Source organism: Aquarana catesbeiana, linkage group LG03 (assembly GCF_042186555.1).
Source record: "Aquarana catesbeiana isolate 2022-GZ linkage group LG03, ASM4218655v1, whole genome shotgun sequence".
Taxonomy (NCBI): Eukaryota; Metazoa; Chordata; class Amphibia; order Anura; family Ranidae; genus Aquarana; species Aquarana catesbeiana.
Window position 1 is genome coordinate 569,084,175 of NC_133326.1, and position 25,956 is coordinate 569,110,130.

The 25,956-nt window shown below is 43.8% G+C and overlaps 1 protein-coding gene and 1 long non-coding RNA gene across 5 annotated transcripts in view; one reads left to right on the forward strand and one right to left on the reverse strand.

Moving 5' to 3' along the window:
* The window catches only part of DENND5B (DENN domain containing 5B), a 176,176-nt gene that overhangs the window by 31,645 nt on the left and 118,575 nt on the right, over window positions 1-25,956 (reverse strand). For all 3 annotated transcript variants that reach the window (XM_073621860.1, XM_073621858.1, XM_073621861.1), the window contains 7 exons: window positions 25,090-25,221; window positions 23,982-24,134; window positions 21,389-21,467; window positions 20,677-20,758; window positions 13,163-13,291; window positions 2,561-2,682; window positions 614-759 (listed from right to left, as the gene is read on the reverse strand). In XM_073621860.1, coding sequence (XP_073477961.1) covers window positions 614-759; window positions 2,561-2,682; window positions 13,163-13,291; window positions 20,677-20,758; window positions 21,389-21,467; window positions 23,982-24,134; window positions 25,090-25,221 — 843 coding nt within the window. The remainder of the gene's footprint in view (window positions 1-613; window positions 760-2,560; window positions 2,683-13,162; window positions 13,292-20,676; window positions 20,759-21,388; window positions 21,468-23,981; window positions 24,135-25,089; window positions 25,222-25,956) is intronic.
* Window positions 1-25,956, forward strand: part of LOC141132903 (uncharacterized) — a 98,334-nt gene that overhangs the window by 12,437 nt on the left and 59,941 nt on the right. The gene's annotated exons all lie outside the window — the stretch shown is intronic.

Genomic DNA, 25,956 nt, shown 5'->3' on the forward strand with positions numbered 1-25,956 from the left:
GTATCCCTTTCCAGCCTTATGGAAGATCAGCTACTCTTGATCGTATGTCTTCAGAGAGCTCCTTCTTGCTAGGCATGGTTCACATCAGCTGATGCTTCTTATCAACAGCAATCTTAAAATGTGCAAGTGTCTTTTATCAATCAATGCAGCTATAAACCACACTTCTAAACTTATTTCATTAATTGGACTCTAGGTGTGCAAACTACAGACTCCAATTAGCTTTCGTTGAAGTAATTAGTCTATAGGGTTGATTTACTTAATAAAAAACAGCATTTTTGCTTGTACATGATTGGATGATAGAAATCAGCAGAGCTTCCCCTCAGATCCTACAGCAAGTGCAGTTTAAAATGCACAGTATGTTTCCCCTTAGTAAATGAATCTCCGTGGGTTCACTTACTTTTTCCTCCAGCACTGTGAATGATTAATGGATGTGTTAAACAAAGACACAAGAAATTAGAATGGTTTGTCTTATCAGCTTAAGCACATTATGTTTGTCTATTGTTGTGACTTAGATGAGGATCAGATCACATTTTATGTCAAATTTTGTGACATGTTAGGAATTTATTCAATTATTATTGAATGGTCCACTTTAAATCACATATGGAAGCCATACCTCAAAAGTCATCTCCAGCAGGTTTTTGGGGATCTGCATTACGCCCGTGTCTCCCAGCTCACCAGAGACACAGATCCAAGGGTTGGATGTGATGATGGCGTTGCTCAGCTTCTTGATGGGAATGATCACAGCTCGGTACGGAATCACTAGGAAGCAGAGACTCATATCAGCATAAGAAGAGGAATTGCAAGGAGCATCATGACTGCACGTGTTGGAGAAACTGGGTCAGCAAAAACAGTTACTTCAGTGTCCGAATTACACAACCCATCTTCTCTCACAAGGCAGAGCAAAGATGACATGCAAACTGCATTAACCCCTTCAGAACCAGAAGGCATTGACGTGTAAATGTTCTGACCAAGTTTTGGACAGTATTTCTAGGACTCATTTTCCTACTATAATCTTTAGTGTGTTAATGTATTTCCAATAGTCAATTGTAGTCTATTTAAACCCACAGCTTTCATTAAAAAACAAATTCCTGGCGATTCTGCCTTCACGGTCCTTGTCGAGGCACTTCTTGTTATAGGGTGACCATGCTCTGTCCTTGTCTCCCAGTTATGATCCTCATTGTCACCCTGTACTTGTGCTCGCTGTGCACACAAAAGGAAATTGCTTGACAGTCATTACATGATTACCATGCTTTGCTTCTGATCATTAGTGGGGACCAAAGCTGTCAGCCAATCGCCTGATCCGTCAGCCAGCAACATGCATCTGTTTTGGGGATGGGCTTTTTTACTGCTGCTTGCTTTATAAAAATTCATGTAAGCCTTCACAGGCTTTTTGCTTGTTGCACCTGAAATATATTTAGATACCGTATTTATCGGCATATAAAAGGCAATTTATCCCCCTTAAAATCGTGGGAAAATCGCAGGTGTGTTATACACCGATCCCTGCTGTCTGAGGGAAGATGAACGAGCACCGCTGAATTACATAGAGCCGCGACCTCCTGTGTACCCGGCGCTCCGTCACTCACAGCCACGCCTCCTGGCCCCGCACTGGGCCGCTGCTCTGTCTATCATATGAGCAGGGCCAGGAGGCGTGGCTGTGAGTGACGGAACGCCGGGTACACAGGAGATCGCAGCTCTGTGTAATTCAGTAGCGCTCGCTCATCCTCTTCCCACAGAGACAGCAGGGATAATCCAACACTGGCGAAGCTGCAATGATGGGAAAGGTGAGGCTGCAGATGGGCACTGAACAGGCTGCATTGTTGGGCAATTTAATGGCTGCAGATGGGCACTGAGCAGGGTGCATTGATGAGCTGTGACCCTCATTTTGCTTCAAAGTTTTTTTTCATAAAACTTCCCTCCTAAAATTGGGGTGCGCGTTATACGCCTGTGTGTGTTATACTCTGATAAATACGGTAATTTCAACGTAAATTCAATTGGGCCTAACAGAAGAAATCTCGTTGATGTGGATTACAACACATTGCTCTCCGCCTTACCATAAGCCAGAAAATGCCAAATACTGCACTATTTTTTAAAACACGGCCAGGGCCCCCTCTAATTACTACCAGTTCAGAGATGCTTCCTTTTCTGATTGCAGTGTGTAAGTGCCCTATAACAGCCTCTCATTGATGTGTCCGTGTCTTTCAGCCTCAGTCACGCAGCAAATCTATACATTCTCTTTAATGTACAAATCAATCCTAAATACTTAGAATGATGGAGGATAACAACCTAGGTGACTTAATGGATTCGCTGGCCGAATCTATTCATGAATCATCTGAAGAATAAAGCAGAAGCTCATCTCATCGCCCATGAATTAAAACTCCCATAACCCCCTGCACTAATGAACACACTGTCTAGGGATCAGGTTAGATTGGCGCCTTGGAAGGTTAGCATGTATATTTCTATATTGAAATAAGTCTGAAGGTCGGCGAATAGACATTTCAAGGTGAACTGCAACGAGTGACAGCAAATGCAAGCCAAGCAGAGGTAATCTCAAAGGACATACTGATGGTGGTGAAGACACCGGTGAAGCAGAAGTAGTCCACGGCGTTCAGTGATAGCAAGTGATACAGGAACTGCTCCTTCTCCTCTTCGCAACGCAGGAAGGCATAGCGTTTGTACAGCTTCCTGTAAAATGTATCAATTGGTTAATGCAGATGTTTTTATGTTAGGTGCAAGTTCACATGTCAAGTATGTATTTATAAGCCCTCCCCCACAGAACTCATAGCATTCCTCTCCAGAATGAGGACACCATTTTCTCTTAGTCATCATTCAGGGTCACCATCTACTTACTGCACTGAGATGACAACACAGAGATGACAAAGTCATGTAAATCCTGGCACCTGTGCAGTTCTCGGCTCTGTTCACAAATGTCCAACACTGGTCAGCCCCTGTTGCAGTCCTTTACCTTGTGACTTGCTACAAAGTTACAATGTACAGTCTGATCACTGGGAGAGAGGAGACTGAGGACATGAGCTCAGTTTAGGCAAAAAGGTAACTGGAGAGCTCAATGGCTGCTTTAACAAAAGATTAAACTTATTTCTTGATAAAATTATACTGTGGCTGTATATGGCGACAAGTCACAAATTCATTTATGTACATGTACAAAACTTCTACTTTAACACTCACATTAAGGGAAAAATGTAAAATTAAATAGTCAGTACGTACATACAAAAGTTATAGTCTGGTACTGCCTAATCAAAACAAAGTCATTTATTCTTGATAGATTACAGAAGGGTTAGAACCACTGACAGGTTTTACTGTTTTCGGTGATCCTACTGGGGAGATTTCCCCTCACTTCCTATATTGAGGACCAAACAGAAAAGGGAGCAAAAGTCTCCTAGAAACATTATTGGAAATCTCACCTCTGACAGCTGTCAGTAGAACTGGTATACTCATTTGGAAATTTCTCTGTACTTCTGGTACTGGTGACAACTATAATATATTGGGTTTCCCATCACTTTCTCTACCTGTGACAATGATCACCAGGGCAAATGAAGAGGGTGAACCTATCCAGCAGACAGCAATAGAAACCCTAAAGAAGTTCTAACCTGTCTATATACAAATAGTAAAGAGTCTTGGCCAGAGTTCTACTTTAAACTTCAACTGCAATGTCAGTTGAAATCCGCTAAACGTATTCCAAATGCACCATCTATTTCTATAGGTAGCTGACATTGCCTAAAAAGTCTGTACCCTGCAAGCATGCTGCAAATAAGGCCCTCTGTGTGGAAACAGCAGTTTCTCTGCAAAGGTCCAGCAAGCCCCTGCTGAGTCAAAGCTACAGCTTTCCAATCAGTAAAACTCATGCCTCCTGCTGACTGGAGAGCTGTAGCTCTGAATCAGCAGGGGGCATGTTGGACCTATGCAAAGAGACCACTGCTTCCACACAGAGAGCAAGGGTCCTTCTCTGCAGCATGCTTGAATTGGACTATATTCAGACTGATTTCTAAGGATAAATAACTGTAAGATGCACCTGGAATGTTTTGCTAATTTAAACCTGTACCCTATACACCCCCCCCTAGAGGAGGCCAGTATACCCATTTCACCCCCTTTACCCTTCCCCAAGTCTCCCCCATACTAAGGTCCAACATAATTGTCCTTGTAAACATTTTATTATCTAGAGATCCGTATCAGTTTAACCACTTCAGCCCCGAAAGGATTTACCCCCCTGCTGACCAGGCCATTTTTTGCGATAAGGCACTGCGTTACTTTAACTGACAATTGCGCGGTGGTGTGATGCTGTATCCAAATAAAATTAATGTCCTTTTTTCTCCCCCCACAAATAGAGCTTTCTTTTGGTGGTATTTGATCACCTCTGTGGTTTTTATTTTTTTTGCAATGTAATTAAATAAAAGATAATTTTGAAAAAAAAAAACAAAAAAAACCCAAAACATAATATTTTACGTTTTGCTTTAAAACATTCCCAATAAAAAAAAAAAATGTTAAAAATCTAATTTAGGCCAATATGTATTCTGCTACATGTTTTTGGTAAAAAAAATCCCAATAAGTTAGTGTCTACAAACTATGGGATAGATTTATGGACTTTTTATTTTTGTTACTAGTAATGGCAGCAATCAGCGATTTTTAGCGGGACTGCGACATTGCGGTGGACAAATCTGACACGAAGTGACACTTTTTGGGGCCCAGTGACACCAATACAGTGGTCAGTGCTAAAAAAAAAAATGCACGGTCACTGTATAAATGACACTGGCAAGGAAGGGGTTAAGTGTGTGCTCTGGGAGTGATTTCTGTATCAGGGATGGACTCACTATGTGAACAGAGCGATCCATGCTCCTGCTTAGCAGGAAAACAAGATCTCTCTGTTCATAATGACTGGATGTCGATCTGCCTTGTTTACAACAGCAGACCGCCATCCTGTCTCTCTGGGGAGCGATCGCGATGTCTGCTGGTCCGGCTGATTGGCTCCCCCGCTGGTCAATTGGCGCGCGCGCCCCCACGCAGGCTAGTGCAGGAAACGACGTACAGGTACGTAGTTTCGCGCAGCCGTGCCGCCCTGCCACAGAAAATGTGCTGTGGGCGGTCTGGAAGTAGTTTAAGCAATGTGGCAGGTCAAGAATCCATACTGGTCACTACTTTTTGATCTAAATCCCTTGTTATTTCTTACTGTATGGTGCTAGTGGTACTTACGGTGTAGATGGTTTTAACCTATTTTTAGGATATGCGATAGATTAGACAAGTGAATACCTTTTGTGCTAAGCAGTGGTGGCCGCTCATTAGGAGCGCACCTCCCCCTAATCTATGCGTCTGGCCCCTAATCTACATGCAGGGTGCCGAACGCATGGATTTCAATGGGGTTTTTTTTTTGTTTTTTTTTAAGCACACGATTACAGCCTGAGGCTCCAATTGCCTTCAAAAAAGGGTGGGCTCAGGATGCAGAGCACTGCGCCCTGAGCCCACCCTTTTGTGTGACATTAGCAAATTAATATTCGCCAATGTCTTCCTGTTTCTCCTCCCACGGATGACACGGATGAGACGGAGGGAGGAAGTCGCCGTAACCTGCATGGGGTAAGTGCAGGAGTGCAGGGCTGAGGGGGGGCCGGGGGGGCCTGGCGGGCCAGAGGGCGAGCGAATGGTCTAAAAAAAGTTTGTTCATCTTTCTAAAAGAGCTGCATGATTGTGGATAAAATGAGAATCATGATTTTTTTGCTTAGAATAAAGATCACGATTCTCTCACAATTCTCGCAGCATAACATCTTTCACATTATACAAAAAAAACCTTACGGTTTATTTTTTAATTGAAGTGTATTTTTCCTTAAAAAAATTGCATTTGAAAGACCGCTGCGCAAATACAGTGTGACATAAAATATTGCAACTACCGCCATTTTATTCTCTAGGGTCTCTATTAAACAAAAATATTATAATGTTTGGGGGTTCCAAGTAATTTTCTAGCAAAAAAATAGGATTTTTTAAAACAGCTTACCTGTAAAATCCTTTTCTTTCGAAGGACATCACGGGACACAGAGCCGCAGTAATTACTGATGGGTTATATAGGGTATCACTGGTGATTGGACACTGGCACACCCTATCAGAAAGTTCAACCCCCTATATAATCCCTCCCCTTGCAGGGATACCTCAGTTTTGTAGCCAAGCAATATAGTGTATTAGAAGAGGGGCGGGACCTCTGTGTCCCGTGATGTCCTTCGAAAGAAAAGGATTTTACAGGTAAGCTGTTTTAAAAAATCTTATTTTCTTTCTTTCTCGAACATCACGGGACACAGAGCCACAGTAATTACCAATGGGATGTCCCAGATCAATGCTACCTGAGGGGGGGGGGACCAGGACCAAGTAAGGTGCAATCAGACCTGAGGACCCTGTTCCGCTGCTGCAGCACACTACGCCCAAAGGCGATATCCTTATGCCTTCTCACATCCACCTGATAGAATCTGGTGAATGTATGAACTGAAGACCAGGTTATGGCCTTGCAGATCTGAGCCATCGAGGCCCAGTGATGCACTGCCCAAGAAGCACCAATAGCCCTTGTGGAATGTGCCTTGATCTGAAACAGAGGAATCTTCTGTTTCAAACCGTAAGCTTGAATGATCAATTGTCAAATCCATTTACAAATGGTAGCTTTCAACGCTGCCTGTCCTCTATTGGGACCCTCTGGCAGCACGAACAAAACATCCGTTTTGCGAATCTGAGCAGTTGCCTCGAGATAGGCCTTGACTGCTCTTACTACATCCAATAAATGTAGTGATCTCTCTTCCGGAGAACAGGGATCTGGAAAAAAGGAAGGCAGAACAATGTCCTGGTTTCAATGAAAATCAGAAACCACCTTCGGCAAAAAACTAGGATGAGGGCGCAGTACCACTCTATCCTTGTGTATAATCAAATAAGGCTCCTTACAGGAAAGGGCTGCTAATTCTGAAACTCTTCTAGCAGAAGAGATGGCCACCAGAAAAATTAACTTCCTTGTCAACAAGACCAAAGGAATCTGACTTATTGGTTCAAAAGATTGTTTCTGTAACACAGCCAGGACCAAGTTCAAAATCCCAGGGGTTTAGGGGCGCTTTAACCGGAGGATTAAGACGCATCACCCCCTGCATAAAGTTTCGGACCAAAGAATGCGAAGCAAGTGGCCGTTGAAATAATACTGATAAAGCCGAGACCTGGCCCTTGATGGTACTCAAGGCCAGCTTCATCTCTAATCCTATTTGTAGAAAATCAAGAATTCTACCTATGACATATTTCCTGGGATGCCAACCTCTGGATTCACACCAGGATACATAAGCTTTCCAGACTCTATGATAAATCATCCTGGAAGCTGGCTTCCTTGCATTGATCAAGGTAGATATGACAGGACCTGAAAGCCCACGACTCTTCAGAACGTGGGTCTCAATAGCCAAACCATCAAATTTAGCGTTTGTAATGCAGGATGGAACACTGGACTTTGAAATAACAGGTCTGGGCATACCGGTAGGGTCCACAGGGAACCTACCGTCATCCTTACTACTTCTGCATACCAAGTCCTTCTGGGCCAAGCGGGGGCTACCAGAAGTACTGACTTCCTTTCCTGCCTGATCCTGCGAAGGAGTCGTGGCAGTAGCAGAATAGGCGGGAATGCGTAAATCAGTGAGAACCGATGCCACGGAATCACCAACGCATCCGTCCCGCAAGCAAGAGGATCCCTCGCCCTTGCCACAAATCTGTCGAAATTTTTGTTAAATCGGGATGCAAAGAGATCTACATCTGGGACCCCCCCATCTTTGGCATATGGCCCAAAAGACGTCGGGGTGTAGAGACCATTCCCCTGGGAGTAACTGCTGGCGACTTAGATAGTCCGCCTGCCAGTTCTCTATCCCTGGAATAAAAACTGCCGATATGCATGGCACATGCATCTCTGCCCAGACTAAGATCTGGTTCACCTCCTTTTGAGCAGCTCGGCTCCGGGTGCCTCCCTGATGATTGACATAAGCCACTGCTGTGGCATTGTCGGACTGGATCCTGACCGGGCAGCCCTGTAACCTGAGAGTCCAGGCTTTTAGGGCTAGATATACCGCCCGGATCTCCAGAATGTTGCTGGGTAAGGTCCTCTCTGTCTTGGACCATATCCCCTGACCGGCAGACTGTTCCAGAACTGCTCCCCAACCTGACAGACTGGCATCTGTTGTTACCACCGTCCAGGTAACGGGTAGAAAGGATCTCCCCTTCTGCAGGTTTTCGGGTATGAGCCACCAATTGAGGCTCTGACGCACCGCCTGCGACAGGTGCATCGGAAAGTCTAATGCCTGAACCTTCTTGTTCCAGGTCGACAGAATACTGTGTTGCAGCATTCTTGAATGAAACTGAGCATAGGGAACTGCTTCGAATGAAGACACCATCTTCCCTAGTAGTCTCATACAAAGGCGGACAGAAGGACCCTTCTTGGCCCTGACTGCCAGAATCAGCTCTCTTAGAGTAGTGATCTTTGCCTGCAGTAGAAATATTTTCTCCCGGCTTGTATCTATGATCAGACCTAAATACTCCAGTCTTCTTACTGGTTTTAGGAAAGATTTTTCTAGGTTGAGGATCCAACCCAGGTGTTCCAGATACCGGACTGTGGTCCTCAAATTTCCATTCAAGGAAGCTACCGACCGGTCTATTAGTAGTAGGTCGTCTAGGTATGCTATAACAGCTATACCCTGGGCCCTTAACCTGGCCAGAGGAGGGGCCAAGACCTTTGTGAACACCCGAGGTGCAGTGGCTATCCCAAAAGGCAGAGCCACAAACTGGAAATGGCGCCCTCCTATCTCGAAGCGCAGAAACTTCTGATGAGCAGGAAAAATGGGCACATGCAGAAATGCATCTCTGATGTCTATCGATGCCAGAAATTCTCCTCCCTGCAGGGTGGAGACTACTGTCCGAATTGATTCCATGCGGAAGGACTGAATCCTTAGGAATCGGTTCAGATCCCTTAAATCCAGAATGGGTCTGACATCCCCATTTGGCTTTTGGACCGTAAACAGGTTGGAATAGAACCCCAATCCCTGGTCCTTTGCGGGAACCATCATAATGACCTCCTGCGACAAAAGTCGCTCTAACGCTAGAAGGAGCGACTGCTTCTTTTCTGGGTCTCTGGGAACACTTGATCTGAGGAACCGACGAGAGGGAAATTCCTGAAACTCCAGCTTGTACCCAAAGGTTACCGTGGAGATTACCCATCTGTCCTGGAAATCCTCCTGCCAGAGCCCTGAGAACTGCCGCAGTCTTCCCCCCACTCGAGCGAGCGGGGGTGCCCCCTCATGCAGAGGCCTTAGTGTTTTGCCAAGTAGGCTTCTTCCCCCAGGACTTCTTCTGTCCCTGGGGTTGACTCTTGTCCCTGGACCCAGACGGAGGCCGTCGAGACTGCCTGGAGGCTGAAGCCCCAGGCGCTGGGGAGAGAGTCCGTTTGAAAGAGGGACGCTTACTCTTCTTCTTAACAGGTAAGAGAGTGCTTTTCCCACAAGAGATTCTCTTGATATAGCTATCCAAGTCCTCTCCAAACAACCTTTCACCACGAAATGGAAACCCCGCCAGGAGCTTCTTACATGGTGCTTCGGCTGACCAATTTTTCAACTATAGGATTCTACGTATATGCACCAACTCCAGAGAAAGACGAGAGGTTTGCACGATAGAATCTCTGATGGCGTCAACAATGTAACATAAGGCTGCAGGAAGGTTAGCAAACCCCTGGGCCTGCTGTTCAGGTAATACCTTGATAACCGGCTTAACATGGTCTCTTAGGTACTGACAGACTCCAATCGCTGCTACTGCAGGCTGAGCCACTGAACCTGCCAAGGAAAAAACATCCTTCAATAGGGATTCTATCTTCTTGTCTACAGGATCCCTGAGCATCTGAGCATTGTCTACAGGACAAGTCAGACTATTATTTACGGAGGAAATGGCAGCATCAATGGCCGGTATTCCCCACATTTTAATAATCTTTTCTTCCATCGGATAAAGTGTTGAAAACTTTCTTGGCGGAAAAAAACGTTTGTCTGGGTGATCCCACTCAGAATAAATGAGCTTTTCAAGTAAATTATGAACAGGAAAAGCCTGTGCTGCTTGAGAAGGTTTCAGTGACCCCAAAGCAGAAGAGGATTCTTTAACAGTTTCAGGTACGGGCAACTTAAATGTGGAGCGAACCAATCCAGTAAGGATCTGTACTAAGACTTTCTCCTCTTGGGAAGTCGCAGAGGGTCCCTCTCCACCTGATTCCCCTGAAGAGGAATCATCCGTCCCATCCTGATCCTCTGAAAGGGATTCGTCTCCTTTATCCCTGAGCTCCTCTTCCTGAAGGTTTCGGGAAACAGAGGAAGGCCTAATGCGTTTTCTTCCACTGAGTGAAGCTGTAATTACGGCCATTAATCTTTCCTCTAAACCATTAATAGCTGAGGAAAACACCTCTTGTGTAATATATACAGGGGCTGATGTGCTGGAGGCAGGTATAGCCCCTGGCCCCAATGGCTCTCCCTGGCTAGCTGTCCCTGGCCCCTCAGGGAGGGAGGATGCTGCTGACAGGGGGTCCTCAGAACCTGAACGAGATCCCCTAGTGTCTCTGGTTCTTGGGGTGTTTGAACCTCTTCTACCCATAGTGCAAAGCAACAAGGTGGAGGTATCACAAATGAACACTGACTGCTGAGCGATGTAGTCCGGCTAAAAGCCCTGCTACCCAATGCTCAGTCTGGTGTTACTTAGTAAATGCTGCCTAGGAGAATGCCTGTGTCCCACCTTACATGCGACCGTCAGCTCTGTGTCTCTCCAGAAGGCTGTGTGCACCTGTACAGAGTGCTTTAATAGCCTGCAGCTGGCCTGAGCGGGAGTCTAAGCACCTGTGCTGCCGTCCTGCCCCCCCTCTAACGCCCACCCCCCCCCGCTCGAATTTAGAAAAAACGAGCGCTTCCCGCGCTGGCCGACCCTCCGGAAACACTATGGAGGAAGGTTGGGGGAGGGGGAGGAAGGAGAGAGGCCGGCGGTGATGGGCCTGCCTGAAAACGGCAATGGCGGTGGGTGGGGGTGGGGGGGGGGTGCCCGAGCGGTATAACCGCTGTCTAGACCCCTGTGGCCTCCCCCTAGCCTGGGGGGGAACATCCAAACATGAGAAATCCCCGCATCCATCCTACCTTGAGCCGGGAGACGCTGTGAAGCATGAACACCGAGACGGACATTGGCATGACAAGGTTTGTGCTCTTGGCAGCCCCCCGTGGTCACAATAGGCATAGCATGCATTTACCTTAAAGGAGAAAACCTACTAGAATGAAAAAATTCTGTGGAATCTCCTCTTACCTTATCCAGCCGCAAGGTTCAATTTACACAGACCCAATCTTCACCTCTCACGGTGGGCTCCGTTTAGAAAACCGTCAGAGACTGGGGCCCCCTACGAATAGGGGGATCCTGCAGTTCTGGACCTGTAAAGCACCCGGCTAGAAATTAGGCTAGAAAACCATTTTCTAATATGCGGGGTCCAGCTCTCTAAAAAGGGAAGTGTTACAGGTAAAACCTCGTTTCTTCAGACACGAGGCCCGGGTACCATTCAATTCGGCCTAGAAAGGACACTTTGAATGGCTCCCGTCTGCCTGGCTTGCCCCAGTATAGGATATCAGATTCCCTTTAGAGCTCAGCACAGGACATCTTTACACATCCATCACCTAAGACACTGGCGTAAAAACTGAGGTATCTCTGCAAGGGGAGGGAATATATAGGGGGTTGAACTTTCTGATAGGGTGTGCCAGTGTCCAATCACCAGTGATACCCTATATAACCCATCAGTAATTACTGTGGCTCTGTGTCCCGTGATGTTCGAGAAAGAAATACTGATTTTAACTTGTAAGCAACAAATGTCAGAAAAAGGTTTGGTCTTTAAGTGGTTAAACTGACCTCATCTACCGACCAAAGTTCATTCCTTTCATTTAAAAGAACCGAGAGATACATTGCATCTCCTCTCTATCTCTCAGCGCTGAGGAATGTTGATAAACATTTATTCGCTTTTTTTTTTGACAGCTCGGCTCTGCACAGTTTACATAGAATCGCGGAAACAGCTGATTAGCATTGTGAGGGTGGTTGAATCGGGATCATGATCTTTTAACGATTAATCGTGTACCTCTACTTTCTAATGATTAGTGGGTCAAATCAACATTCATTTTCAACCGCAGTGGCAAGAACATTCAAAGAACGAATCAACTTCTAACAGTGTATGTGGTTTTTGCGCGGTAAAATCAATTAATTCCAAAATCTAATGTTAAACGCAAACAAAATCTTTTGAACAGCATATTGTTCTGTGATTGTTCTGAAAATTTTCCTAAGGTAGGCCATAGAAGAGTCATTTTTTTTTGAGGCAGTCATTTTTATTCAACCAGCGGGCTACACAAATGCCTTCCCGCTGCACAATTGTATTTGGACAGGCAGTTTCCTGCCATCAGAATACAATGATCAGCACTGTCGGCTATAGCTGGTGGCGCTAATCAAGCAGTAAAAATTCAACAGAGCAGCAGTACAGAACTCGATCAGTAGATCGACTTCTGTACAACCACCCTTGCCTATACATGGATCAAAATTCAGCCACTCCCTGCTGAACCGGCCAAAGTTTGATCCATGTATGGCCAGCTTAAGACTTTTGCTAAGAATTTTCACTTGAAAAGCTATTCATCTATGGCCAGCTTTAGTCCTTTCTCACTATAACAACATGTAAAGTTACACGGTCTCTCTGATCACCCTTGACCAAGTTTTTGTACTGGCCACAATATTCCTCCAATTAGAACATTTTACTCTATCAGTAGAATGATTTGTTCCAGTCTCTTGGCTGATCATCACTTTTCCAAGTGTTTTTTCCTATAATGACAGCAATTTTCCGGCTCTGTGAAAGATTACCAGGGCCAGTTTTACTGTCAGCACTACGAAAAGGTCACTATTGATCTCTCATCAGATTAATGCTGATGCTCAAACTTGTGTCACATCCGATGAAAATGTGCCTAGTGTATTCCCAACATTAATGTACAGAACACTTATACTACAGTGACTGAGTGCTATAATTATCTGAATCTAAAAAATGTCATGATTTATTTAGTTGCTGTAGGCAGGACCCCCTTCTCCACAGTGTACTGAGCATATCCCACATGACAGTGACACTCACTTAGTAAGAGGCTGATTGGTCAGCAGCTGTTTGAGGTGCTGAGACAGCAGCTTCTTCTCCAGGGATAGCCGGATCCAGCCTCGAGCTCGTCCAACATCGGTCTTGATAACACGCAAGTTCTGGATATGTCTGGAAAAGGATAGCAAGAAGTATTTTACCAGCATTAAAATGTATCAAGATGACATTTAGCTGTCTAAAGTGCTGTGTGTCAAAATACGGTAATTGTTTTATAAAATATATTTCTTTAACCACTTGCCAATTGGGCCAATTCTGACAGACACTTCTCACATACATGTAAAAATCTGTATTTTTTGCTAGAAAATTACTTAGAGCCTCAAAAAAAAAAAAAAAAAATTAATAATAATAAAAAAAAAAAAAATATACACACACACACACACACACACACAGAGGCCATTTAGATAAATATGGGTTTTGCAATTTTTTATGTCACACGGTATTTGTTCAACGGTTGTTTCAAAGGCAAATTTGTTTGGGGAAAAATACACTCTAATGAATTTTTTTTATTGCACACAAACACAACATACTACCCATTTCTTTTGGTAAAATGTAAAAGATGAGGTTACGCAGAGTAAATAGATACTGAACATGTCACGATTTAAAACCGCGTATGCCTGTGGATTAGCACCAAACTATGGTACCTAAAATTCTCCATAGGCGACGCTTTAATTTTTTTTTTTACAGGTTACCAGTTTAGAGTTAGAGGAGGTCTGGCACTAGAATTATTGCTCTTGCTCCAACATTCGTGATGATACCTCACACGTGTGGTGCGATCTCCGTTTACATATATGTGTGGGACTTAGGTTTGCTTTCGCATGTGCGCATAAGCATGGGGGGATGGGAACACTAAGTTTTTTTCAAAGAAAAGTTTATTATTTATTTTTTTCACATGGTTTTCTTTTTTTTTGCATTAACTTTATTGCTGTCACAAGCAATGAACAACATCCCCTGTGACAGCATGGTCTTAACAGGTCCTCTTTTTGGAGAGACCTGGGGTCTATTAGACCCCAAATCTCTCCTATGGCTGCCAATGCAGCTGATCAGTCTGATCGGCTGCTTTTTTTGGCTGCTGACGGCCAGGTAAACAAACAGCCGAAAGCGGAAGTGACTAAATCCTCGCCGCTTCCAGTTTTAGGGGTCACAGAGTGGGAGGAACAATGTCAGTTCCTCTCTATCTTTGTTGTGCAGCTGTCACCGCTGGCCACAGAGCTCCTGGTGGTGGGAGGAAAACCCCTGCAGAATCGCCCGCTGAAAATTCCGATACTAGGATGACGCCTGTAGCTACAGGCATCATCCCAGTATAACCACAGCAGGCCAAGGACGTCATATGACGCCCTACAGTCAGCAAGTGGTTAATCTAATGTTCCATATCAGTATTGCAGACAACCTATGGTCTTTTTGCAGTAACTTCTTGTCTACATAAACTTCAGCATCAGATGCACATTATTCCTCGGAGTAGTTTTCCTGAAAGTGACAACAGAGGCCTGTGCAATGTGCGCCAGCATGGCCGCTTGTAGTCTTCATTGGGAAAGCAGGTGACAATGCAAGAGCACATTTTGGAACCAGGGACACAGTGTTGTCACCCTATAACAGGAAGCCCCTGCACAAAAACCCTCATGAAAGGATCACAGGAATTCATTTAAATGAAACCTGCAGCTTTAGAAATGTTGAAAATGTCTGTTGAAACTACTTTAAGGCTAGGTTCACACTGCTGCGAATTCTATTGCGAATTTGAGCCATTGTGATCGCTCAAATTCGCAAGTCATTTAAATTATATAGATTAACATTAGTGCCATTCACATCAATGTGTTGCGAATATAACCTGCGGGAAAAAAGGTCCTGTGCGAGTTTGATCCGTGTGCGATGCGAATTCAGCTCCATAGACTGCAAAATTTGCAGTAGAATCGCAAGAACACATATAGAATTCGCAAAGGGCAAATTCGCAATGCAATCGAAACAAAATCACGCTAAATTCGCACTGCAGCAGTGTGAACCTAGCCTAAAACGTGTGAAAAGTTTAGTAATTTGGTTTACATATAGATGGAGTCCAGGAATGATTCCAAAGGTATTACTGAAGTTACATTGATCTGGATGCACTGCTTCTAATGGTATAGTAGAAGGCAGTAAAGGGTTGATTAAAGAATCCAAAACAAAGACATTGGTTAAAAGAGAAGTACAGCCAAAGCTCATTTGGCTGCAATTCTGTGGATTACAGTAGTGCAGAGTACAGTTCGTTCTGCACTCCTGTGACCGGTTTCCAGCTAGAGCCCGCTGTTGGCTGAGGTCAAAGAGCCGGTGTCTTGCCGAGAAAGTTCCCCCGGCGGATAAGGACCCCCCTCTACTGCGCAGGCGCAGCGCTTGCGCAGTAGGAACAACAAGGGAGCCGCCGAAAAAAGCCAAAGCTGAACACCTCAGACAGCTGTGCACGGTGCCTGCGCACTACATTCTACCCATTGTGTCCACGTTAAAGCCCCACCATCCAAGTGGACATAGAGTTAGAATAATATGCCGAGCGCAGCGAGGCCGTGCCCGAGGCGTGGTGAGCGGCCTGTTACAAACTCTTTTTTATTAAAATAGTCTTCGCACGCAGGCGCCGTGTACAGCTGACTCAGGTGTTCAGCTTCGGCTCTTTTCGGCAGCTTCCTTGTTGTTCCTACTGCGCAAGCGCTGCGCCTGTGCAGTAGAGGGGGGTCCTTATCCACCGAGGGGAACTTTCTTGGCAGAACACCGGTCAAGGCTCAGGAAAAATCATGAACATATGGTGGGGATCTGCCCACACGCCTGGACTTACACCCGGCTCAGGCTCCCAGCGAGCTGCTGGGAGCCTGAGCCGGCCACTACCACCCCTTCCACAGCCCAGCGCTCCAGTGAGTGCGGGGGGGCAGAATAGAGAGCTGACTGACCGTCCCCAGATCCCTGCTCACGCTCGGTTATCAGTGTTAGAGCCGGCGGGGGACAGATGCAGCATTGGACCGATGCTGAATCCACCTAGGCAAGCACAATTCTAAAAAAAAAAAAAAACGAATTCCCATACTTCTCTTTTAAGCCTAGAAAAACTTCTCCATAGGGGAGAAGAGGACCATCACCTAAGGACACAAAAAAAATAAAAAAATAATGAGGTCTCTCAGATAGTTATAGGGGGACGCTCAAGACCCAATAGCTTAGCCAGTGTCCAATCGCCTGAATATAGCAGCCAATGACCCAGAGTCTATGAATATCCAGCCTGTGTCCTGTACTCTATGATTATGATGTAGTTTTAAGTAGACTTTAGTGACAATGAAATTAAAGCCCAGAAATCCAACAAACTTTTCATCAGTTACAAAAACAGGTCTTTTTTTCCTATGGGGGGGGGATGTTTGAGTAAATGTTGACTCTTGTAGGCACCCCAGTCAGTGTTATATGATGTGTCCCAACCCCTGTAACAGTCAATTTTGCTGGACAGCTTGGTATGTTACAGGAAATGGAAACATGCATCTATTGGGAGGATCAACAGGGTAATCGCACGATCACACGCAAGTGATTTGCCCTGAATGCAGGTAGTCTGCACCCAGAGCCGATCGCTCGCATTTGATTGTTGCTTGAATGATTACCTGCGGGAGCCGACAGCCTCCCATTGATTTCAATAGGACTGCCTACTCCGTGCTAATCATGGGAACCCCTGCCGGTGTTCTCGCAGCTGATCACAAACAGGGTGCATTCATTTCAAACTATGTTATGGGAGGACTTGAAAAGAAAAAACTGTTGCACTAATGATAGTGACAGATGTTATCTTTGCTACATTACACAAGATTCCCTGAGCATTATGGGTGCTAAGCAAAATGCAATCTGTTGGCGGTCCATTTCATATTTCCCCAACTAAATTATTTAATTATATAAAAGCCACTACACATTCCCTTTAAAATGTTGTTTTCAGCCCCCAACCCAGACTGAAATATGCAGGGCAGGTCCAAGGATTTTCGACACCCTAGATGAAACCTCATTTTGCTCTCCACCCCGACTCCACCCCCATTGCCCTGCCCATGTATACGGTGGAGGTGGAAATTTTTTGTAATCCCCCGCAAATGTAACCCCCTCAGTGTAATGCCCCCAATGTAACGCCCCCAATATACAGTATACAGGAGGGGGTGTGCATTATACAGGCGGGGGTGTCTCTGACTGAAGGAGGGGGACGGGAAGATGCCAGGAGAGGCAGGGCATGCCATTGCGATTCTGCTGCTTTGCCGATTATTTTAACACCCCTAGTGGCTGTGGCTGCACCCTAGGCTGCTGCCTAGTTTGCCTAGTGGTGGCGCCAGCCCTGGAAATATGAAGCTTGGGGTTGGACTGACCTTTTAAATTGTAATGCGTGAACTTTGCTGTCATTTATCACCTGGAATATTACATCAACCAGCTCACACTGTGCCTTGTTCATCCCACCGCGTTTGATACAATTGAACACAATTAAAAAATGTAAACTTGTGCAGGGAGTTTTTCAAAGTTTATTTCCCCCCCAACAACTTTATACTTCATACGTTCACATCTTGATTGTCCCTGTGTGGGTTTCTCTTTAGAATTTAGTTGTGCATCCCGGTTTTCTTCTTTCCAAATAAACTACAAAACATTCACCCGCCCCGTCCTAATGTAATTATTTGCAGGTTTTGATGTGGGGGGCCATTTTGCGTTAATAGGAGGCTCTGCCGTGCAAGACTGAAATTGCTAATTAAGGAATTAACATTTTAAATTAAGGGATGCGAGTGCTGGCTGCTACAGTCTATAAGCCTCCTTCAACCACACAAATAGCCTAAAGACTTAGATCTACTTTATAAGGGAAAAACACAAAAACTCTCCAGTGAGAAAAAAAAACACATTAGACCTCAGTTATACAGAGTTTATGGCAATACAGACTTTGTATTTTTTCTTTTGCCATAAAACCTCTTTCCCTTTCTGTTAATTTACAACTGCAGTGCATGCGCAGTGTACTAGAAGGGGGCTGGGATTGTACACTGTACAAGAGTGGGAGCCGAGTGGCAGGGTGATGAGTTACGTCATCCATGGTAAACCAATGGCTGAAGACAAAAAACTCTGCACCGGAAATCAACTGGGAGAATGTGGCAGCAGTGACAAAGCGATGAGAGATAAGCATGAACTTTGCATGGTCTGAGGAGGGCATACTAGGAGGTAAAAATGCCATACTGTGCATGTACCCTATACCGTATTTAAGGCCCAGTGATGTCATAATTGGGTCTCGTTGTTCTTTATACAATGAAGGCAGATGATGGCTGGTGGAAGGGGCTGGCATAGTGCTGTACATAGCTTCCTGAAACCATCACAGCCCCCTGCCTTAGTAATCCTTTACAGAGCCCTCAGACCTGATTAAAGCAGTGGGATGGCTTTTGAAAAGATTTATGGAAATTGTCAAAATTCCTTGATGGATGGATGTCAGTCTGGAGGAGGAGACTGTCCTTGGAAATACCCATGTGTGACTGAGCCTCCATGATTGAAATAATTGAAATTCAATACTGGAAAAGAATAGGCTGGGGAGGAAAGCGATAGATGATGCTGAATGTCCTCCAGCCCAAAAATTAGATGGGTTCTGACTTGCTTTAACATCTGTCCTCAATGAATGGACGTGTTCTTGCTCTTAAAATGCCTCACTGGTTCGTGGCTGGGCTGACAGAATTCCAGCTTCTCCATGAAAGAATCTACACGGTCTTATTTTAGCTTTTCTGTAATTTTATATACTAGACATTCACATTATAATGGCCTGGCCTGCACTCTGAATAATTTATTATGACAAGTTTTCAAATATTTATGGTCAACGACTGAGCATTGATCAGCAACTCGAGGGATAGGCGAGTTCTGTTTACGTTTTCTTGATTTGACAAGTGCCAGCACTGTGCAGGAAGGAGAGGGAAGAGGATACTGAGAAGGAGAGGAGAGAGAGAGTGCGAGATAGAGCACAAGAGCGCGCCAGAGAGCGAGCCGGAGAGGGAAGGGAGAGCGAGCCGGAGAGGGAAGGGAGAGCGAGCCGGAGAGGGAAGGGAGAGCGAGCCGGAGAGGGAAGGGAGAGCGAGCCGGAGAGGGAAGGGAGCAGGGAGCCGGAGAGGGAAGGGAGAGCGAGCCGGAGAGGGAAGGGAGCAGGGAGAGCGAGCCGGAGAGGGAAGGGAGCAGGGAGAGCGAGCCGGAGAGGGAAGGGGACAGGGAGAGCGAGCCGGAGAGGGAAGGGGGCAGGGAGAGCATGCTGGAGAGGGAAGGGGGCAGGGAGAGCATGCTGGAGAGGGAAGGGGGCAGGGAGAGCGAGCTGGAGAGGGAAGGGAGAGTGAGCAGAAGGGAGAAGGGAGAACGAGCTGGAGAGGGAAGGGAGAGCGAGCTGGAGAGGGAAGGGGGCGCGGAGAGAGAGCTGAAGAGGGAAGGGAGCAGGGAGAGCGAGCTGGAGAGGGAAGGGGGCAGGGAGAGCGAGCTGGAGAGGGAAGGGGGCAGGGAGAGCGAGCTGGAGAGGGAAGGGGGCAGGGAGAGAGAGCTGGAGAGGGAAAGGGGCAGGGGGGGAGAGAGCTGGAGAGGGAAAGGGGCAGGGAGACAGACGGAGGACGACTGAGATGGAGACAGGAGGGGAGGGAGACAGGGAGAGAGAGGTGAGGGAATAAGCGGAGAGGAGGGAAAGTAAGAGAAGACAAAGAGGAGATGGGAGACAGAAAGGGTCAGGGGAGAGAAGAAAGGAACAAAAAAAAAAAAAAAAAAAGGAAAAAATAGAGAAATAGAGGGAGAAGATAAAGAGAGAAAAACAAATAGAATGGGAGAGGAAAAGGAAAAAGGAAGAAGAAAAAAAAAATAGAAAAAGTGATAGCGGTAGAAAGGTATCTTTAAGCCTCATGTACACTGCTGCTGCTAAACGGACGTTTAGGAGCAGTTGGGCATTTTTTTCAGCTGCCCCTGAACTCTCCTCTTATCTTATCAGTACATGTACACAGGGTTGTTTACAGTCATTTCTAGGCAGTTGAGTTTAGAGGCTTTTTTTGGAATGCAAAAAAAAAAAAAATGGGTTCAGAAGCTGAGTTTAGAGGCATTTGAAGCGCCAAGCGCTTATAAGCGCAGCTAAACACGTCAACTCGCATTTAGCTGCGTTTCATTTACATTTTTGGCTATTTAAAAAAAAAAAAATTTAAAACGCTTCTAAATGCAAAATGCGGCAAAACACGGCATGTAAACGAGGCAAAACAGAGGTTTTAAACGTGGGTTACTATCTATCTGTCAAGCTAAATCGTTCAGGAGAGATCGTAAAAACATCCTGTGTACATGAAGCCTTAATCAGAACATTTTTTTTTTGTCAACCCAGTATTTACAATCTTATGCAACAGTTTAAAAGACAACAAAGTCAAAACAAGAGTTGTAACATTCTCAACATGTAAGCAGAATGCAAAAGTCACTTCTATCTCCGTTTTGGATTACATTGCATGCTATGACAGTCCTTTATAAAGTAAAGTATGTTTCTAGTAATGAACCCGCTGTCACTCACACACCTCATGTCCTGGATCAGTGACACCCGTAATGATGGTAATACGCCATACGTATCTGATTTTCTTCTTTCTGAGGCCAGAGTAACTGAAATTTCAAATGAGAATTAAAACAATACATCATTCAATGTCTAAGGGCACCTTAAAGATACTCTGTTATTGTACTGAAACATTTTTTTGTACCATCGTCAATAAAAAGAGGTAAAAAAGAAAAAAAGGTAAAAAAGAAAAAAAAAAGGATACCCTGTTACTGACTAAAATATTGCACATAAAACACAGAAAAATCAAGTATTTTAAATACTTGCAGTTTTTCTTTAAATAAATGCTTAAATGTGGCTCCAAGCTTGCTAGAAAACCCAAATACTCCAGGAGAATCATAGCCCTCTGGGAGTGTCCAATTACTGGCTGTGCTGACCCAGCTGCTCTGACCCTCCTCCTACATCCTCACAAAACCTTTCATGTGTCAGTTTGGGGAGGAGTGATGATGAATATTATAGTGTGTAATGTAATTGACAGCTAAGAGTCTACTGCAGCTGCCAACATCACAACAGCGCCCAGCAATAGTCACGGGCCTTTTGGATGTTTACACAAGGGAGGCCTTTACAGGAATAAAATGCATAATATGTTAGATGCACATATAATCCAATGGAAAGATTCCTGCTGAAATATTCTGGCAAAATAAAGTAGGTGACAGGCTGAGTAACAAAGGCACATGTACCTGGAGATTCAGAATTGCGATCATGCCTCTCCTGTCGGTCCTGGTAATGTACCAGATGAGACCACAAAGCAGACTTCCCCTGCAGAGAACACAAATACAAATTTGTGCAATACATAGATAAATGCAGTTTTCAGTAAACACATCAGACAGCTTATCAGTGTCTGATACTTTTTTTTTTTTTTTTTAAAGCTGGCCACTTACTTTTATAATCTGATTGTACAAACTTTACACAATGTTACTTTAGCAACAAATACAAAGAGTAAATGCTCATCTAATAACCCAGGTGCATAGTGCATAGTGCATACACTCATAGGCATTGTGCATATATTATTCAGATCACAAAGCCATAGACAATCGTCAAGTTTCTGTGGATCACACATAGAACAATGTCACAATCAATTCAACAAGTTATGTTGATAGTTATCCAAAAACAGTTCAATACAAAATTATCACAGATAATGCTGCAAGAAATTGGTTTAAAAAAGCCCATCAAAGCCAGTCACTATAGCCACAAAGGGTTATATCCAAGCAAGAGCCAAATTACCCCCAAATCTCCTCCTCCAGCACTTTTTTATCTTACCTATAATAAGTAACCACTTTTAATTTTCCCTGGGACATCGTCACCAAGCTAGCAGGGGCAGCTGCTTGGAGCAAAGCTGCTACTGGCGTAGGCATTGTCCCAGAACTACATCTCCTATGAGCCTTTTCACTATTACGTGATCTGTCACCGACTATGATTGATCAATATACCAGCCCCCCTGCTGGTACTATGTGAACACTGTGACCAATCACAGAAGATCACATGACAATTGTAAACAATGAATGACTCCAAATAACAAATAATGCAATTTGTTTTCCAAAAAATTATGACAAAAAATGCCAACTTCAAAAAACTCTCTATGCCTCTTACTAAATACCTTGGACTACTTTCCAAAAAAGGGGTCATTTGGGGGATATCTGTACTGTCCAGATATTTTTGGGCCTCAAGAAATGATAGGCCATCAGTATTTCAGGATTGATTCATTTCCAGATACCATAGTTTTTGGATTCTAGAACTTTCCTACAGGCTAAATAATAAACACTGATTTGGGTTATTTTTACCAAAGAAATGTGGCAGAATACATTTTGGCCTAAATTTATGAAGAACGATTATTTATTTGCAAAACTTTAGAACAGAAAAAGAAAAACACATTTTTTCCCCAAAAATTTTCTGTCTTACTTTGTTTCATTAGCAAAAAATAAAAAACCCAGTGGTAATTAAAATACCACCAAAAGAAAGCTCTATTTGTGTGAACAAAATTATAAAAACTTAGTTTGGGTACAGTGTTGCATGACCGCACAATTGTCATTCAAAATATGACAGTGCTGAAAGCTGGCCTGGGCAGGAAGGGGGTGAAAGTACCCAGTATTGACATGGTTACAGACATGCAAAATATGCATGTAATGCAGAGCTGTACCAGATATGCGTTTTTTTTATTTTAGACATACACTTTAAATCAACGTTTCTCAACTCCAGTCCTCAAGTACCCCCAACAGGTCATGTTTTCCGGCTTACCATTATTTTTCACAAGTGATTTGATCAGTTTCACTGCCTTAGTAATTACCACAGCAGTTTCATCTGTGGGAAATCCTAAAAACATGACCTGTTGGGGGTACTTGAGGACTGGAGTTGAGAAACACTGCTTTAATTAACTGCACAATACGTCTATTTCAGATATGTATACCTTTTATCAAGAAGACCAGCAAACTAATTCCACATTGGCAGAGGACAGTAATATATATAGTATAGCAGACTGATAATAGGCACATGATCAAGTGATCTCACCAAATGGACTTTGATATTGAAGCTTATACAATCCGTGGAGCCCTAGAGATTATGTAATACACAATATCCACGACTGTTGCATTTATTGATTGAATCATTTCTTTGGAAATCAAATAAACTATAATAAAATGTTTGATGACATGTATAAGAAATAAACTTTGAGTCACATAGTCCCATAAACATACGTATTAGCATGAAGTAGGTGTGGTGATCACCTTTGGACTTCCAGTGTATAGTTACTGTATTTGAATTGCAAAATGTTTGGTCAACCAGAACATCCAATCAGATGCTTGCTTTCATTATCTATCCTGTACCAGAATAGCACCAGGTGAAATTGGAGGGGCGGTTATGGACTATTCAAAAATGTCAGTCCATAGGTCTCATGTGCTTCAATGATGTCAAAAGATATGAGATTTTAAATCCTACAATAAAATTGAATCCATCAAAAATATCAGCACAATTACTCACGGTTAGTGCAACTGAAATCACTTGAATAGATTTATAACAAATACATGTGAATAAATAAAAGTCCAGATATTTTTAAACCAATGTAAAAATATATAACTACATCCCAATAAACAATTTCTCAAAGTGTAAACACATTGGTCCAATAAATAAGGCCCATAAAATAGCTCTCTGTACTGCAAATCCGCATCAGGCACACAATCAGAAAAGTAAACATAAAAGCAGAAAAGTAAAAAAAAAAAAAAAAAAAGCAGAAAAGTAAACATAAAAGCAAAAAACAAACACTTTTTGTATGAAGGTTACCTGTTTGACCTGAAGGCCATGGCTCCAAATTCGCTCCAGCAGGTCACACAGACTGGCTATCAGAGTGTTTTCTTCTAATCCAGTTATGTTGGCATCAGCATGACCCAACTCCACGGCCTCATGACCCATCTTCTCCACAAGCATTCGTTTTGTCTACACATACATCAGTGTGGTCAGCGATAGACAACTTTTATTTTACTATAGTACTTTAATTCTCAAATAGGTTTATAGTCAAAACTAGAAAGAAAACCCATTTACTGGATAGTGAAGGAAATATGTAAAGTTAAACTCCAGCTATAAAAATAAAAAAGTTTATACCAGTAAATTGCTCCAATACTTACCTTTACTCTGGAGCTTACCCCTGTAATAATTATTTTCTGCCACTAGGTGTCCTCAGTATTCCAGGATGAATGATGGCCAGAATCTTTAACCCACTTCTCTTGAGCCCAGGCTGTCATGTGCCCATTACCCTGGGGGGAGCCAGCCTGGGCTCAGAGTATTAATGCACTGATTGGCAATGACACATTATGTTCACGCCATTCAGTGCAACAGTAAGGATCGCTGTGTATGTACAGTATTTATAATTTTTTTTTTTTATAATAGACTTCAGCTTTAAACCTCCTGTCATTTTTTATTGCAGTCTGTGTCCTGTTAGGGAGATTTCCCTTCATTTCCTGACAACAAAACAGGAAGTGAGAGCTAATTTTACCAGAGTAAGAGAATTCTGCCAGCTTGCTACAGAGAAGGTGTTGAAGCAGTAGACTCTCTGCTGAGGTCTGATATGTCCCCTGCTGAGCTTGACCTATAGTTCAGAAACCATCAAAACCTAGGCTCCCTGCTGATTGAAGAGCTCTGGCTCAGTAAGGGGCATGCTAGACTTTTGCAGAGAGACCACTGCTTCTACACAGAGAGCGAAGGTCCTTCTCTGCAATATGCTAGCAGGGGATGGGATTTTCTACTTAGATTGTTGCTGTATAAAGCAAAAAAAACAAAAACAAATTTTGAATTTTGAAATGTTGAATTTTAGGTGCATGTTTTTTAGGGCTTTAATAGTTTGACAATATTGTTTACACTGACACGTTCACATTCTTTAAAATGCAGAATTTACCTTCATCCGACATTCTTTCAGCAACCCTTCAACAAACTTGGAGTTGGTCTGGGCTATGACCGCAGGGGAGAGATCAGAGAGTTTGGGTTGTCTCACTGTCTTGCCCAGGCATCTTGCCTCTTGCATATATTTCTATAGGAAAGGAAGATTAAACACTTTGTTAAAGAAGAATCCTGCTTTTGCTTTCTATCGTCTCCCTCCAACACTTTCCAGACTCAGTTCTCTAGGATTCCGGTTGTTTTTAAAATCCCCCTAATGCTTCTTACATGGGGAATGACACATAAAACAGGAGCAAGGAAACAAACTAAACCTGCCACAAACATGGGGTATGTAAACTGATGTAAATATACATACGTAAAGGTTACCTTCAATTAATTATATGAAGTAAAATGATCAGCAGATCCACTGATGCAGGCAGCTGAAGTTATGTGCAAATCTTGACTTTTCCTATAAGTTTAATGCTGCCTCTTCCTAAACTCACCTATCGCTCAGTAGGGTGATCAGTTTTCTTAAAGTGTATGTCAGGACAAAATAAAAAATAAAAACATGTGCAGTACATCTCTGCAGTACATGCAGACACTGAGTTTTTATCCCTTTAAAGACCCTGCAAGTACAAAACAATATCCATTGATCTGTCAGAAATGCAATCCACTCCTGAGTCTTATTGTGGGCTGACAACACACAGCATTTTTGTAGACTGAGTGGTGTCAGCCCTGCCCAGCTTTCTTTAGTCAAATGACTTAACCACTCCTACACAACATAAAGGCGAATTAATCTGTAGTCTCAACATAAGGACTGGGAGGGATATTTACCCTCCCTGAAATAAAACAAAGTAAGCCCTGGGCTGAAATTCTATTATCAATGGGT